At 44.0% G+C, this 17196-nt stretch overlaps 1 protein-coding gene across 12 annotated transcripts in view; it reads right to left on the reverse strand.

Moving 5' to 3' along the window:
• The window catches only part of MIB2 (MIB E3 ubiquitin protein ligase 2), a 29574-nt gene extending 17557 nt beyond the window's left edge, over positions 1–12017 (reverse strand). Inside the window, exons 1-5 of one of the 12 annotated variants that reach the window (XM_087914880.1) lie at positions 11759–11925; positions 5683–5777; positions 2476–2574; positions 1007–1327; positions 443–614 (exon numbers count right to left, since the gene is read on the reverse strand). In XM_087914880.1, the coding sequence (XP_087771006.1) occupies positions 443–614; positions 1007–1253 (419 nt within the window). In that variant the 5' untranslated portion in view covers positions 1254–1327; positions 2476–2574; positions 5683–5777; positions 11759–11925. Of the gene's footprint in view, positions 1–442; positions 615–1006; positions 1343–2475; positions 2575–5672; positions 5778–11758 lie in introns of those variants that run through there. The other 11 variants (XM_087914881.1, XM_026715809.2, XM_026715810.2 and 8 more) reach the window with 11 other exon arrangements.
• Positions 12018–17196: the final 5179 nt, after the last annotated feature.

The following is a 17196-nucleotide window of genomic DNA, read 5'->3' on the forward strand; positions in this document are numbered from 1 at the left end:
TTGAGTAAACCAAAGTTGAAATTGAGAAATAAACTTGGTTCCTTGATACATTAATTTACTATACCTATGAGAGCCAAGGACACATCTGCAAGTGTTGGCCAAGAGCGGAGACTCTTTCTCATAACAATACAATGAGACTCAATTGGACAATGTGACCTACACTAATAGGGGAGAGGGAGAGTTCTATATTGTAACTATGTGAGTTTGCGCGGGAATTAGATAGAGCTGGCTTTGACCTCAACAGTACCGAAATGATGTCCTCAATAAAGTGTTGCACTGAGACATTGGCAGGTCTTGAGTGTGCTTGCTTTAGTTGGGTTGGTCAGTCGGGACGTTGACACTACATTTATCACCAATCCTCTTAAAAAACTGGAGGGAGAGGGAAGCTTTGTCTCTCCACAGAAGCCAGCCTGGGAGAGGTCGGGCGATTGAGCGGACTTACGGTTGCGAGTGGGCGGTTTCGTAGCGCTCAAAGGCATGGGACAGGTCATGCTTGTTGCTCATGTAGCAATGCAGGCACAGGTCGTAATCGAAGCAGACTTTGCACTTCCATCGCATTCCACGAATGCCATGTTTCTTGCAACAATCACAGATGATGTTAGGGTGGCGGACCCCTGCGGGAAGAGTAAAACATACGTTGGGTCATAACGAAGTCAAAAGCAGAAAGATGCTTAAGTGGGAAAGGTTTAAAAAAAAAAGGCGTGGGTGGGGGAAATATTTACAATCGTTCACGCCAATAATAGGACAAGACCAAACCATGGGAATGATAGGAAGCCATATTAAAGATAGGATGAGATCAAACCATGTGAATTGTAGAACAAGATGATTTCTGGCTCTCCAGAGGGGAAGCTGTGCACTTGATTGATGGAAGAAGGGAGGGAGACGAACCTTAACTTCTTTTCCCGCGGGGAGTTCAACAGTTCACTTGCAAGGATTTACAGGAAGAAAACCTCCCAACGTAACTCATAATTCAGGCTTGAAGCAGGTAGGAAGGGGAGGGAAGTACCTATTTGTGCATTATCATAGAGCAGAAGATCGTACGCTCCTTGGAAGCCGGTCCGGTAGTTGGTGCGAGTCCCGTGATCCCACTGGACCACCACAGTTTTATCGGGGGTCGCTGGGCTGCCCTGCCGGCCAATCTCCACCACCGTCCCCACGCTGCCCTCGCCGCTGTCCTGGTTCCCCCACCTCCAGTCAGCCCCACGGACCACCCGCATGCCAATCTGCATGCTCGCGTAGGGGTCCAAGTCCATCGCTGGGCCGGGGAGCCTCAGCTTGGCCACTGGCGGGCGGATGCACTCTGTAGAGAAGAAAACATGGACGATACCTAGAGAAGTTGAAGGTGAGGGGGAAAAAAAGTTGTTATTGTCTCGTTTTCTGCAGCCTTTATTTTAGCCTCACAGCAACCCTGCAGGGTAGACTTCACTCAACTTGAATCCAGATCTTGCCAGTCCAATAACCACACCAGCAATAGCACTTAAGAGTTATATACCACTTCGTAGTGCTTTTAAAGCCCTCTCTAAGCGGTTTACAGAGTCAGCCTGTTGCCCGCAACCGTCTGGGTCATTTTACCGACCTCGGAAGGACGGATGGATGGGTCAATCTTGAGCCTAGTGAGATTCGAACTGCCAAAATTCTGGCAGCCAGTAGTCAGCAGAAGTAGCTTGCAGTACTGCACTCTAGCCACCGTGGCTTATTCTGGTTCTCAGAATGACATTTCACGTAAACCAAGCATTGTTAAATAAGATTAAAAGTAAAGATTGGTAATAAATAAAATTGGAAAGGGCTACTAAGGTCATCTAGTCCTGCCCACTCTGCTCAGAGCTAAATTAAGGTGTCCCCAATGAACATACGGGTCAACTCTACTCCAACTCATCCAGGAATCGCACAGCAGCCAGCCTGGCTTGATGGTGGCTTATATTCTGATTTGGGTTGAACATTTGCAAACCAAGAATGAATTCCAACTTCCCACAACCTGTAACCCTTGGGCTTTGCCAGGAAATGATTCCCATCCTAACACAAAGTCTCGCAGCTCTACCTGTCCATTGCGATACTTCAGAAGAGGAAAGAAAAGTGACAGAGAAATGATTTTAGCTTCATCTTCCCTTGTTTTTTTTTCCCCCTTTTTTAAAAAATTTGGCCTAAAATTAGACTGGGACCTAAAATTATTTCAACCCGGAGGGCACCTTGCCTCTTCCGCATTACACCAAGTGTAAAAATAACTCGGCAGAAGTAGCCCGCTGCGTCACATTTCAGAAGTCAGAGGTAGGCTGGGCTGAGTGCCTTCAGCAGGTTTCCTTCTGAAATGCAAGAGCCGGAATCATAAATTAAAAACAACGGGTGGCTGCCTTATAACTCCTTCTCTTCAAGGACCTGCTTTGGACAAAAATAGATGAGAGAGAAGGTCACACACCGTTTGATTTCAAAAGGAAGCCAAATAAAATAAAATAAAATAAAACCTCAAGAACGTCTTACAATTTCCCTTAAAGCAGGATCTGGCTTCTGGCTTTGGCACTCGGTCTGAAATCGAGGGACAAAGGATGTTTTTTCTACCGTGGCATTAATGGGGGCGCGCTAAAGAAAAAAGGGGAAAAAAAAGAGCTTTTGAAAAACAAAATACATGGGATTTATTAGATGAAATAAAACTCTTTAGCCAAACAGAATGGGTTTTCTGCAGGTCAATCAGGCTTCTCTGTCCTGTGTGTTAAAGTGAACCCCCAATCAGAAGCCATGATACACTGTCTGCCACTACGTGTCAGTTATATGTTGTTGCAATGAAATGAAGTTTCTTCTTTTTGATTTTGTTGAAAGAAACATTTTTAATTCCTTTTCCATATATTCAACATATTCTTTTTCTCTCGGTATTAGATTGTTCATTGTCCATCTTGACTTCTTCTTTTGTCCTTTCCATATTACTTTAGACGGATTATGATCTGCCCATATATTTTTTTCCATGTTTATGCCTTGTATATTAGCAATTACGTCTGTTGTTGCCCATATCTTATCTATTCTAGACCAAGATAAATGTCTTATTTGAGTAAAACGTATATGGCTTCTTTTCTGGATATCTTCCTCTCCATAGATCTTGAATTGCTTGAATGTCGACCATATTCCAACAGAGGAAAGGTATAGAGAGAAGATACCGAATGGATTGTCAAAAAAAGGGAGGGAGGGAAGATCTCAGACCACAGGCAATCCTCTTCCTCCTCCTCCTCTTCCTCCTCCTCCACCTCCTCTAGATAAAAAGTTATACAAAAGAAGAAAAGGAAGGAATTTTGGTCAAGTCAACTAGAGGTTTTCAAATTAAGACTGGCTATCATGCTTCCACCATTTTATTTCTTTTGTTTTCCTTTATTGGAAGGATTTGCATGGTCGACCATCTTCAATAACTCGCTCAGCAAGGGGGTTGGACTAAATGACCTCTGAGATCCTTTCCAATTCTGAGATTCCAGTTCGGGCATTTTAGGATTTCTAGAGAGGAAATGAAATCACAGCTCAGCCACTTCTCGGAGCTGTACTGAAGGCTGTCCCTTCCTTTCACACTTGTTCCTTGCAACTGCAATTAGACATCATCTCCAACTGGCTTTAATCAAAGTTTGAGACAAACTGAGAAAGCCTCCTGGAGGGTTTTAGGCAAACTGTGGGAAACATAAACTTCCTTTCTTCCCAGAAAGGGAAGGAGGGGAGGAATGGAAAATTAATTCTTAGAAAGCCACATTTTTACAGAAAAGGTCCCTGTGTGTGTCGTAGTCATACCGCTATATTCATATACCGGCGATAAAACTCTGCACAGATCTGCTTTACAAATTATCTTTTACTTCAAAATATCAAGAGGGAGTTTTGGGGTTTTTTTTGTTTTTTACAACAGGAAGCCTTTTAAATTGAAAACAAAAAACATTAAAAACCCAACCCTTAAGGAGGGATTAAAACTGGTGGGAGTGAAACGTTTGAAACCCGCAAGAGCTTAATTTAGTTCTCCCTTATCGTGTAAGGCAAGAAATAAAACATCTGGGATGGAACAAATTTTGTAAAGGGAGAGAGAGGCAGAGCGATATGGAAAGGTACGATTGGCTTGGGGTGCAGGAAAGGAACTAAAGCCTTTCAAATTTTTCAGAGGTGTGATTAAAAATAGCACAGAACCAAAACAAAGCAAGCTAAAAGTTTTAGTTCCCACGCATTATTTATCTGTTCCGGAAGTGAAATGTAGGTGAAAAGAGAACCAATTCAGCTTACCATTGCATTACAAATTGGTCAGCATTTCCGGGAAGAAAATCCACTGGGTTTTTCCCCTTTATTATTCTGTATAGCTTCAGGGTACAGTATGTTTCCTCAAAAAAACATGAAGTGTGTGTGTGCGCGCGTGTGCTTACTTCCTGCTAGCCCCTTGATCACACTGTTCTATTTCAAACAGATGATCAGGCAAACAGTATTTAATTTGAGAATATCATTTCCCACATTCTACATAGGGATAGAAGTAGTGGTGGAATTAATTTTTTTTTTTTAACTACCGTTTTTTTTCTTCCTTTCCTGGTTTTGTAAATACTCTTTGTCATGTCTCTGTTGGAGTCTGACTCAGAGGGAGAGGAGGAACAGCCAACAGGGAGTGGGAGTGTGGCTCCGGAGGTTGCGGAGGAAACTGGGGAAAGGCACAGGCCGGCTGGGCATTCAGAGGAAGACCCAGGCCCATCCCCTCTTCATCCTAGGGCACGCAGGGAGGAGAGGATAAGGGAGAAATGTGAATGGCGGGGTCTACGGGGGAGGAAGGGGCCCTGATCCCCTTCATGGGCTGCAGCTGTGAGGCAATTAAAGGAACTTTATTCTATTTTTTTTGACTTGGTTATTTTTGTGTCACGCCCCGGGTCATCACACTCTTAGGGATCTATTGCAGAATCTCCAACTAAAGACCTTTAGTTAATAAGCATTTTCTGCAAGCTACTGAACTGTCTCTAAAAGTATTCTAAGCCAATCCCTACTCAAATCAAGCCCAATTCGGATATATAATGTAAAAAAGAAATCAAAGAACAAGAGCATTACAGGTAGTCCTCGGTTTACAAGAGTTTGTTTAGTGACTATTAGAAGTTTGAACGGCACTGGAAAAAATAACTTGTGACCGTTTTTCACACTTACAATCATTGCAACATCCCTGTGGTCATGTGATCAAAATTCAGACGTTTGTCAGGTGTCTCATATTTACGACAGTTGCAATAATCTGGGGGGGGGGTTGTGTGATCCCCTTTTGCAACCATATGACGAGCAAAGTCAGATTCGCTTAACAATCAGGTTACTCATTTAATAAATGCACTGATTCACTTAACAACTGCAGCAATGAAAAATCGTAAAATGGGGCAAAACTCACTTAACGTATGTCTCGCTTAGCAACAGAAATATTGGGCTCAATTGCGGTCGTAAGGCAAGGACTTCCTGCCCCGTACACAGCATCATGAACATGGGTAACATAGTTTTCCATAAATACTGGGAAATGTACTCAATCGTTGTTTACATTTCCAACACGCTATAAACATTGCCCAGAGGCCTCTAAGCATATCCCGACAACAATAAGGACTAGAAACATGATTTTCTAGAAAGTTGAAGGAAAAAACCATGTGGTTTTCTTCCTGCAACCCACAGGTTTCAACACAATTTAAGACATCATTACCCAGTAACGAACTTACCAGGAGTTACCTCTGAAGACAGAGCTTGCAATCTTTTGCTGTTTTAAAGCTTCCACAGATGACAGCCTATTGCAGATTTCAGTTAAGCCTTCGGTTTACATCCCCCTAAAAGATGGGAAAAGAAAGGTTCAAGAGAAGACACTCTTGGGCTTAGAGAAAAAGCAAACTTTTGGACAGGTCCTGCGTTCCCAAACAGGAAATACGGTGCTTTTTAAACAAAAAAACAAATATTTGCAGTTTCAAAGTGGGAACTTATAAAATCAAATCAAAACCCGATGCTGTTTGGAAATTTACTGGGCTAGTACCCAGTTAAGGGAATGGGGTGAGGGTTGAAAATCCAGAGGTGCCAAGGTCTTCTCAGCAATCTTAATAAAAATAAGGGGCGTGCATAAGCACCCCAACGTGCCTACCATCCCTGCCTTAATGTTCCCTCTTATGTGTATCTATTTCATGTATTCATAACCATGTTTACACTTATGTATATTATCAAATGCTTGCTTGACAAAATAAATAAAATAAAATCCTTTTTTTTCCCCAACCGCTGCAGAATTGTGGAATAAAGGAGAATTTTGACAGCCTTCTGATGAATTTGTAAAGGTTTTATAAGGCAGGTTTTTTCCCCCTTCTTCTTTCCTGGGAACAAATGCAGGTCAAGATTATGAGGTCTCCCAGATTATAATATAAATACAATATAATAGTTAAGGTAATCTTATGGAATGTCACGTTATAATAGTTTACCATGGAAGGAATTATAACTTGCTCGAAAAGGATGAAATGATTCTGTAATTAAAGTCTAAAGATGATTTAATAACAATACAACATGTTATGGACTGTTGATTCATAGAATATGAACTGTAATTTTAATGTAAAACAGACTGTTGATATCATGCACAAGAGATATGTACCAACCGACACACTGTATGACTGAAAGAAAGTTTTATTCGTGGTTTTATGTTTGCATTTGTTTATGTTTGTTGTAAAAAGTAAAAAAAAAAAATCTTTATTTTTTAAAAAACAAGATTACGAGGCCTCCCTTCTTTCACCCAGTTTACTCCCAAGCAGGTGGGAAAAAAAAGGGCTGGGTTTTTGCACTTGTCAAACAGACCTGTTGGGATGGAGCGATTTTGCCAGAAGAAGAAGAAAAAAGGGGGGTGGGTGGAAAAGGGGGAGTGTATAACAAGGTCACATGGGAATGGGGTGGTGGGTCGTCCTCCATTCTGGCATTCCACCCCCCTTCAAATGACCAGCTACAGATCAAGCGGGGAAGGGTTTCCTCAGCGTCAAAGGAGCAGAAGGGAACTCCAAAGCATTCCCAAAACCAGACTGAAGCTCACGTTTTTCAGCTCCAGGGACTCATCCAGAAAGAGAGACGCATCCTCTGAATACACACAAGATAGCCCTTGGCTTACGACCACAATTGACCCCCAAATTTCTATACCTAGGGAGGACGTTCACTGAGTTTTGCCCCATTTTACCAACTTTCTCAATGCTTTGTCAGAAGGTTGTAAATGGGGATCGCGTAACCCCGGGGACACTGCAACCGTCATAAATACAAGTCAGTTTCCGAGCGTTCGAATTTTTTTTTTTTTTTTTAGTGCCATTGTAACTTCGTACGGTCACTAAACGGATTGTTGTAAGTCGAAGACTACCTCTATTCTTCCGAACCAAGCTTCTTTTTTAAAAAAATCAAGCAAGCAGGGAACTCCGCCCCTTCTCCTTTAGCTCCACCCCTTTCCCTTTGCCCCCTACCCCTCTCTTCATCTAGCCCACCCCCTCAACCCCACTACATCATTCAAGCTACAGCCATTCCTTCAAAGTAAGAATTTTCTGCACCATTTAGCAATTCTGGCTTTTTTTTCTTCCTTCTTCTTTTAGACTGGATTTGATATAAGAGAGAGTTCTTTGGGAACAACAAATTGAAAATAGGAGCTTTTAGAGCAGGTTAGGTTTGAGTTTGCGAGCCACGTGTATTTTTATTTATGGCTGAATGCCTCTATTTAGCAACTTACCGTTCTGAACCTGAACTCTGCCTGCTTTTTTTCAATTATTGATGTCTGATCATGTTCGCGTTTTCATGAATATGTTGTCGTCTGTTTGCTTATGCTGGTGTGTAAAGCAGTTCAAAACAAGACAAGCCCCGCAGCGTAAGAATGGTGAGTTGATAGCAGCTACCTACGAAGCAGTGACGATCTTAAGAGGCTGACCAATTCGGCAAAAAATAAAGAGATTTTTGCAGGCTTTTTCCCTGCATGTTTTGGTACTTCCAATTGGGTCAGGAGTCTGGTTGGGAAACTTGAGGAGGGCATGACTAGTTTTCGGACGGGAGACCACCAGGAAATCCAGAGATTGGAGGCTAGGCCATGGAGTTAAAAAGCCCAAGGGGATTTGAACTTAGCTGTCTCCCCTATCAGAGGACGAAGCCTTCCTTTGGGAAGAGAAGTCATCTTTAGCTTCCAAAAATTTGTTTCGAGCAAAAAAAAAAAAGAGAGACAAAACTAGCTCACACATCAGCTACCGAGGCTGCAATTTAAGCTGACAACGTTGCAAGCAATCAAATCAAATCTCTTGTGGTTTTACTTTTAGGTGGAATAACAACAACAACTCTGCTCCTCTCTGTCATATATTTTTAATCTCTCTCTTTCTCTCTCTCTCTACCAGTGGAGTTCACGAGAAGCAATTTAGAAAGCTTGTCCAAATTTAGGAAGAAACCTGGAAAGCACCATCTGCACGTGCTGAGGTTGAGCTCTTGAAGATATGGCAATATCTGTAACTTTTCCCTATATTGATACATCAAACCCATGGATACAATAAGACTACTGGAGAGCAAATTAGCTTTTACGCCAGAAGAAAAATAACAAACATTTTGGTCCAAAATCTATTTCTTGCAGCCTAAAAACAAGGACTTATACACACACAAACTGTTAGGAAGTTCCTTCTTAGTTCTAGGTTGCTTCTCTTTGGTTAGCCTCCACCCGTGGCTTCTTGTCCTGCCTTCTCAGGTGCCTTGGAGAATAGCTTGACTCCCTCTTCTTTATGGCAGCCCCTCAAATATTGGAACATTGCTATCATATCATAAATTTAGAAAAAGTCTTGGGAGTTGGAAGCAAGTCAAGGCATTAGGAGCGCAAAGTTGCAAGGTAAATTCGCCATTAGTTGCACACACACAAAAAACAACCATTGTCAAAGGTAAAGAAACTCCAAGTGAATCAGAAATAATTAGGAAAATCTGGATGTGCGCAGAAATGGACAAATTGACAAACGAATTAAAAAATAAGGATGAATTGGATTATAAAAAGTATGGGATAAGTTTTATGGTTGGTTGAAAGAGAGGAAGGATCAAGACAATAAGAAATGATGTGTCTCTGTGTGTGTGTGTGTATATATATACATATATATATAATAGAATGTAAACATGTATTATTTTTATATGTGATTTAGCAATGTAAGACAAATAAGAGGGCTGGAGGATTGTACCATGTTCAATGTTTTTAATGTATCTTTTTGCTTTTGTTTGTGATTGTTCAATAAAATTTAATTTTAAAAACCCCATTGTCCTTCATCATGTATGTATCAAGATTATGAGGTATCATCCTTGTTTCCAGAAGTGGTATGCCAGTTTCCCCCGCAAATAGTTTTAACTTTACAGCCTTTGTCCGATTCTCTGGTGTGACCCCATTTAGTTACCCTGAGGTTGGCTGAGGTGAATTTTATGCTGCCATCTGCACTAGGCTAACACAACCCTGTCAATACGCCACGAGGGAATTATCCAGATCTTGTACGTGGCATTAATTATTGATTTGATTTTGATCCTGCCTCAATCTCAGAGAGTTACATCACGGTAAAAACCTCCACTGAATTAAGACAACGTGCGACCCCAAATTGCAGACAGAACCCAAGTGGGAGGGGAAAAAAATGACAAGAAAAGGGCAGGAGATGAGCTTGACATGTCTTCATTATTGAATTTAGTTTTAATCAATTTAACTTGGTGTGTTCTGTTTTAATCATGGCAGCTAGAGTCAGTTCTGACTGTACCACACAGCTTGTCAGCCCTGCAAAATAAATACATTTGGCAGGCGGAACTCCCTGCCACAAGATTGACATGAGGGTTCCTAAAGTGATGAAGCAGAACTGCAAGACTTTTCAGGTGGCCACCAAAACCCCCTCAGTGGGTTCATCTACTCACAAGAAGTTGAACTGGACCTGAAGGATATGTATTTATTGGGTTTTCTACATCAGACTATGCGTAGAGTCAAGGCTATGGCTTTCCCAGTTGAAATGCATGGCTGGGAAAGCCGGACTATAAGAAAGGCTGAGCGCCAAAGAATGGAGGCTCTTGAACTCTGGGGCTGGAGGAGAAGACTGCAAGGCCATCCAACCAGTCAGTCCTGGAGGAGATCAACTCGGATTGGTCTTCAGAGAAGGTTCTGAAGATGAAACTCAAAAGTCTTTGGCCACCTCATGAGAAGGAAGGCCTCGCTGGAGAAGAGCTGAATGCTGCGAACAATGGAGGGCAAAAGAAGGAGGAGGAGGAGGAGAAGGAGGAGGAGGAGGAGGAGGAGAAGGAGGAGAAGAAGAAGAAGAAGAAGAAGAAGAAGAAGAAGAAGAAGAAGAAGAAGAAGAAGAAGAAGAAGAAGAAGAAGAAGAAGAAGAAGAAGAAGAAGAAGAAGAAGAAGAAGAAGAAAGAAGAAGAAGAAGAAGAAGAAGAAGAAGAAGAAGAAGAAGAAGAAGAAGAAGAAGAAGAAGAAGAAGAAGAAGAAGGGGACAGCAGAGAAGGAGTGGGCTGGATGGAGTCGCTGAAGCAGTCAGCATGAGCTTAAAGGGACTCCGGCGGATGGTAGAGGACAGGATGGCGTGGAGGAACATTATCCATAGGGTCGTGATGGGTCAGACACGACCTCACAACTAACAACAATACACCAGAATCATATGACATTACAGCCACTGAAAAGTTAAAGCTGGAAAAAGGAAGCAGGTCGGTTTAACTCTTCACTTAATGGGATTTTTTTTTAAAAAAGTAGAAAAGCCAAGAACTTTTTGCAAGAGAATTGACAGGGCAATAGGTTCCATAAAGACACTGATAACACTCACTGAAAGGAATCTATATTCTTCAGCCCTTCAGTGGGAGTTTCAGCACTGTTTTCCAGTAATCCCCCCCCCCAATAGAAAAAAGGGTGGAAAAACAAGATTGGCTCTGCACTCCCCTTCCCCAGAAAAGCAAATAGGTGATTCATGCAGGATCAACAGGTTTCGAGGCTATTTTGTTGAAGCGCTGTCTCCGATACCATCTGCAAAGACGGACGGGGTGGAATCCCAGCGGGATCTCAGCAAAAAGCATCTTTGCCAAATGACCCAGAGGGACCAGTTGTCAAACCCTGAAACTTTGTGGAAAACAGAGGGGGAGGGAGGGAGGAAGGGAGGGGGTGGCAGTGACCTGCAGCCTTCCACCCCAAAGGGGATGCCAGGCCTTGGGGGGAAAGAGATACCAGAGAGGGTAACCTTGCCCCCTCTCTTCTCTCTCTCTCTCTCTCTCTCTCCATTGGATCGAACCAGCCACCCAGGTGATAACCAGGTGAAGGCAAGGTAAGGATGGTTGGTTGGGCTCGGAAGCAACTTCAACCCCCCGAGCAGAATGGGGAGGAGCGGGGAGATCTGTCCATCCAAGACAGCGCGGGACACCCACCCACCCCCATTTCTCCTTTTTCCTCCTCCGAGCCATGCCAATCCGCAGCTCGGCGGTAGCGTAGGCAATCACCATCCTCACCACCATCATCATAGCAAACACGCCAAAGCAAGAGAAGGGAACGCGAAGAGACCATCCAGCCGGCCAAAGGGGAAACAGGGGGCCTTTCCTGGCCTCGCTTTCCGCCCCCCACCCCACCCCAGAAGGGTTGCTAACTTTCCTGCAGCTGCGATCAGTCCCCTTGGGAGCGGAGGTGGGGGGGGGGGAGAGGGAAGGGATGCCCCGAGCAAACCCCCGGGCTGTGCCTCTTGGATCGGCTGGCAACCTTTGCCTTCCAGGCCCCGGCTCCCCCCCCCCCCCACCCCCCACCCCGCCAGCCCGCCTTGCGCTGCAATGGAAAACTTACAGCAAAGTTTGCGGCCAAAAAGCCAAGCTTCTAGTCCTCTCCGCGCCCACGTTTCCCCTTCCGTCAGCTGCCTCCCTCGGCAGGCCTTCGGGCTTCCTCTTCCCCCTTTCCTTCCAGGCGCGAGGAAGCCGTCCAGAACAGCACCCCCACCTCCCCCCGCTTCTCCCGCCTCTCGTTTCGGTGTATGGCGTGCGTGCTACTTCGCCCCTTTTCTTTTCCAATTAACCAAGCCTGCAAAGAAGCAACGCCTTCTGGGAACGGTAGTTCCCACCAGCTGCTTGCCCGGCAAGCTTCCAGGCGGGCCGGAGCGAAGACTCCACTTCCCAGCATGCTCCGCGCGCCAGGTTTCCTCTCTATTCCCCACCACCCCACCCCACCCTCGGCCCGGGGGAGGTTTCCCACGCCAGTGACTCTGCTTTTGTCTCCGATGGGGAAAGTCAAGCAAAGGGCGCCCTCTGGCGGGGGACTTTGTTTTAGCAGGAGCGGCTTTGTTTTTGGGTTGTTGTTTTTTTTAAGCGTCAACCGAGAGAAATGGGGGGGAAAGTCCCAGGAGAGGAGGAAAAAGAGAGAAACGACAGAGAAAAGAAGGGGGGAAAAGAGAGAGAAAAAGTTAGGAAAAAGAAGAATGGGAATACTCCTTTGGCAAAATTGATCCAAGATGCCGAAAAAGTTCCCGAGGAATGGGAGGAAAAATACCTTAACAGATAACAAGGGTTGGAAGGGACCTTGTAGGTCATCTAGTCCAACCCTCCGTCCAAGCGGGAGACCCTCAACCATTTCTGACAAATGGCAATCCAATCTCTCCTGGAAAGTCTCAAGTGATGGCGCTCCCACAACTTCTGTTCCATGGGTTGACTGTTCTCACTGTCAGAAAGTTTCTCCTTATTTCCAGGTCGAATCTCTCCTTGGTCAGTTTCCATCCATTAGTCCTTGTCTGGCCTTCGGGTGCTTTAGAAAATAGCTTGACCCCCTTCCTCCTCTCTGGGGCAGCCCCTCAAATATTGGAAGGCTGCTCTCCCGCCTCCCCTGGTCCTTCTCTTCACTAGACTAACCAGGCCCAGTTCCTGTAACAGTTCTTCCTATGTTTTAGCCTCCAGTCACCTAATGTTTAGCGATAAGCAACTCCCAAACACACAGGCATGCTTTTTCCTAAAATAGGTTGTCGTCCTTAGGTTAGAAATCTGATCCTGTACATCCAAAATCAATCTGAATGAGCACTGGGGAATCTAAGCTGAAAGGACCACAAATCTTGAGCAATGCTAGCCACTGAAATGATGATACGTTCCTTTTAATTGTCCTTTTTTTGTCCTTCGTCCAATGGCTACTAATCGTAGTGATCAAATGCCATTTCTAGTCCAATCTTGATTTTTTTTAAAATTTAATTTGTCTTGACATTGTAGTTCTGTAGGGCTAAATTTGCCTATAAAAAGTATATGTCGGAAGCTGTTTTACGAAGCTTGGCATAATCTGCCATAATATTTGTTAAGAAGAAGGATGGAGCAGCAATAGCACTTAAGGCTTATATTACTACCCCATGGTGTTGAACAGCACTCCCTGAGCCGTTTACAGAGTCATCCTATTGCCCCCAACAATCTGGGTCCTCATTTTGTGGACCCTGGGAGGATGGAACGTTGAGTCAACCTTGAGCCAGTCAGGATCGAACCCATGGCAGTGCGCAGAGTCAGCCTGCAATACTGCAGTCTAAGCACTGCGCCACCACCGCTCAGTAAAATGCATCGGGCAATGACAATCTGTGGACTTCAACTCCCAGAATTCCTGAGGAAGCCATGCTGGATCAGGAATTCTGGGAGTTGAAGTCCATAGGCCATAAAGGGGAACATAGTCGCCCACCCCTGGTCTATATGTAAGTAGCCCATCTCTTAAGTTTTTTTTTCCTTGAAATTTGCTGCCTTTTCAATCCCAGGAGGCTGTCAAACACCAATCCAGGATTTTCCCTTTGGCAGAGAAATAAAGCCTTTGTGTAATGTCTCTTTGTCTTCTGCTTTCCAGAGGGATAATAAATTTGACAAGAGCCATTCATCTACCTGTTTTTCGGGGCCAAAAAAAATATATATGTCATCTCCTGGACAAAATATACTATGTCATTCCACTGATCAAACCTGAAATAGTTTCCTGATCAGCCTGCTGAATTGACCACTTGAACACTTGTGCCTCAAAACCCTAGATAGCAGGGATGCTTCCTTTGAAGGAATGGCCGTAGCTTGGATGATGTAGTGGGGTTGAGGGGGTGGGCTAGATGAAGAGGGGGTGGGGGACAAAGGGAAAGGGTGGAGCTAAAGGAGAAGGGGTGGAGTCCCCTGCTTGATTGATTTTTTAAAAAGAAGCCTGATGTTGGTTTGGAAGAATAGAGGTAGTCCTTGACTCCTGACGAATGTATCTTTTCTTTTATGTATACTGAGAGTATTTACACCAAGACAAATTCCTTGTGTGTCCATTCACACTTGGGCAATAACGTATTCTATTCTATTCTATTCTATTCTATTCTATTCTATTCTATTCTATTCTATTCTATTCTAATTTCCATTTCTATTTCTATTCTAATTCTATTCTATTCTATTCTGTTTTCTTCTTCTTCTTCTCTCTTCCTCCTTTTTCCTCTTCCTCTTCTTCCTCTTCTTCTTCTTCTTCTTCTTCTTCTTCTTTTACACTATGAAAATCATAATGTCAGTCTACAGCATATTAAGTCTCATTTGGGAAGCTAAGTTTTTTTCCCTTCCCTGCCACCTGTTTTTCCTCTTAGGTTGTATCTTTTCAGATCATAAGGTGCTTTGTGTCTGCCATTCAGCAATACGGTCTCAAGGTCCCATGTCATATACACACAGCAGAAAGCTTGCAAGGAAACAGCACCTCAAGGAAAAGGCTTAACTAGTTTTCCATGTGAAAAGAGGTGCTTTGAGATAAGGGCTAGAGTCCAGATGTCATTTTTTTGACAATTTGGCAAGGATTTCCTCGCGCTTGCGATCAAACTTCCCATGGCTTCCCATGATGAATGGGTGAAAATTGACTTTATATCCTCCAGGGGTTGCTGTAATTGAGTCTCCCAGCTAAGCCTTAAAAATTCACAAAGTTTTAAAGAGAATTTTGTCCTTGCCTTTCAATCACCTTCCCTTGTTCGAAGCATCAGGTTTTCTCTGCATTTGGAGTCCAACATTTTCGAGCTTTACCTTCGTTGTTTCTGCCCGCAATGGCTCAGACGATTTGACTTTGTCCAGGCTCAAATGAGCGAGTCACTTTTGCAGCTCAAGGCGTTTGCAATTATTTCCTCCAGCACTTCTTAAAGAGTCCACAAAGAAAAAGAAAAAAAAGCTCTCTCTTTTGTCTTGTAAGCCTTGGAGATGCTTTGGGCTTTTGTTGCAAATGGAGTGGACCGATCCTTCCCTATACTTAGAACAGCAGAAATGCCAAGCTAGCTTTTCCTCAGCCATTAAGCAGAATTGCTGTTTGGCTCCTAGCAAGCATGGCTGGAATTACCATGGTGCGGAGGAGCCCTTCATCTGCTTACCTCAATGGGCCTTGCCAACAACTGGCTATAAATATAACAAGGCAAACCCATCTCGCTGTCATTCTGAAATATTGACCCTCTGTGGGAGCTGGAGTTGGCTTGGACTTCGCCTGCCTGGGGTTTGATTTGGGGGGGCGGGCTTCGGTTGCCACTGGAAAGGCATTCTTGAGGAAAGAAAGAAAGAAAGAAAGAAAGAAAGAAAGAAAGAAAGAAAGAAAGAAAGAAAGAAAGAAAGAAAGAAGGAAGGAAGGAAGGAAGGAAGGAAGGAGAGGAAAGAAGGAGAGGAAAGAAGGAGAGGAAGAGGAGGGAGGGAGGGGGGAAGGAAAGAGAAAGAAAAAGAAAGAAAGAAAGAAAGAAAGAAAGAAAGAAAGAAAGAAAGAAAGAAAGAAAGAAAGAAAGAAGAAGCAAGAGGAAGAGGAGGGTAGGAGGGGAAGGAAAGAGAAAGGAAGGAAGGAAGGAAGGAAGGAAGGAAGGAAAGAAGGAAGGAAGGAAGGAAGGAAGGAAGGCCAGTTGTCGTCATTCTGGAATGCATGAAGGGCATCCTTTAAAAAATATTATTTAAGATGCAAAATAGAGTATCTTGTGGCCCACAGACCTTTGCTTGTAGATGGCCAAAGTGGAAAAGCTGTAACTCAAAGGATTTCCAAGATGGCAGATGATTAGCAAAGGTCTGCCTGAGAACGTACAAAGTGTCAAGCCATATATGTTACCCAGTTTTCACATAGGAACAAATCTGCATCATGACACCAAGCTATGACATATCTAAGCATGGTTGATTAAATAGACTAGTTAGCTGAAGTCACACATTTCACTACAACGGGTAATTTATCAACCACTGTGGGACCCACAGAAAACAGTAAGACAAAATAAACCATGTTATGAGATGGGTTCATCTCTTCAGAGCCACAAGCCAGGTTCTCACACACACTAAAACCAAGCACAACATTTTTGCTATAACAAAACAGAACAGCTGCCCTAACGAAACATACGTGGATATGTTTGTTTAATTTTCTAGTTGTTCAGCAGACTTTAAAAAAAAAAAAAAATCTCATCCTTTACAGCCTGAGCTATAAATTAAGGTCCAACATGGAGAAGAGATCCAGAAGTGTTAAAAATATGTTGTTTTGTGGAAGTGTCCTAAATCAATAAACATATTGCCTGAATTGGGATTTTCCCCCAAACAGCCACACTCCATTTCCATCAAACTGTTTCAAAAACGTCTCCCCTCTTAGAGGGGAGAGCCGGAAAATTGGAAAAACTCAGGTGCTGGCCATTAACCCGAAGCCAACATTCGGTTAAACAGGGTTTGGGGCATGTCAGATTTGGCTAGATTCCCACCCACCGAAACATCAGAGTTTGCAACCTTCAGTGTCTGGATCCAGGCGACTCACTCAGCCGGCCATTAACAGCAATTGCACCCAACAGAGGCTGCTCCGAGCTTCAAGTAGAACCACCAGGCTCAGGAGGAGTCTAGGTGCCCAAACTCCCTCTCTCTGCTTGTATTGTGGTTTGCTGGCAACAGGTGTGGATGGTTGAGGTCTCGGAGAGCGAGGACTCAGGTGAGGGGCCTGCGTGTGAGGCAGGGATGGGGCCAGGACCATCAGGGAATGGAGTGCTGCCTTCAGAGATTGTGGAGGCTGGCAGCAGCGATGAAGAGGCCCCCGAGGAGCCTGGGCCCAGTATGCATGCGCGCAGGGCTGCTCGAAGGAAAGAGCAGCTGCAGCAGCACGGGCGACTCGGGAGTAAGGCTGCAAGGTGATGGCTCCTCCCATATGGGATAAAAGCCAGCCTTCGGGGTTGACTTCTTTGCAGGAAGCAAAGAAGTTTTTGTACTCAAGCCCTGTGGACGTTCGGAATATCTTGGTTGGTGTTTGGAGACTCTTTTGTGTTTCAAATCTTTCTTAGTAACTTTATC

Source organism: Pseudonaja textilis, chromosome 18 (assembly GCF_049901715.1).
Source record: "Pseudonaja textilis isolate UNSWEBS1 chromosome 18, rPseTex1.2, whole genome shotgun sequence".
In the NCBI taxonomy this organism is placed as follows: domain Eukaryota; kingdom Metazoa; phylum Chordata; class Lepidosauria; order Squamata; family Elapidae; genus Pseudonaja; species Pseudonaja textilis.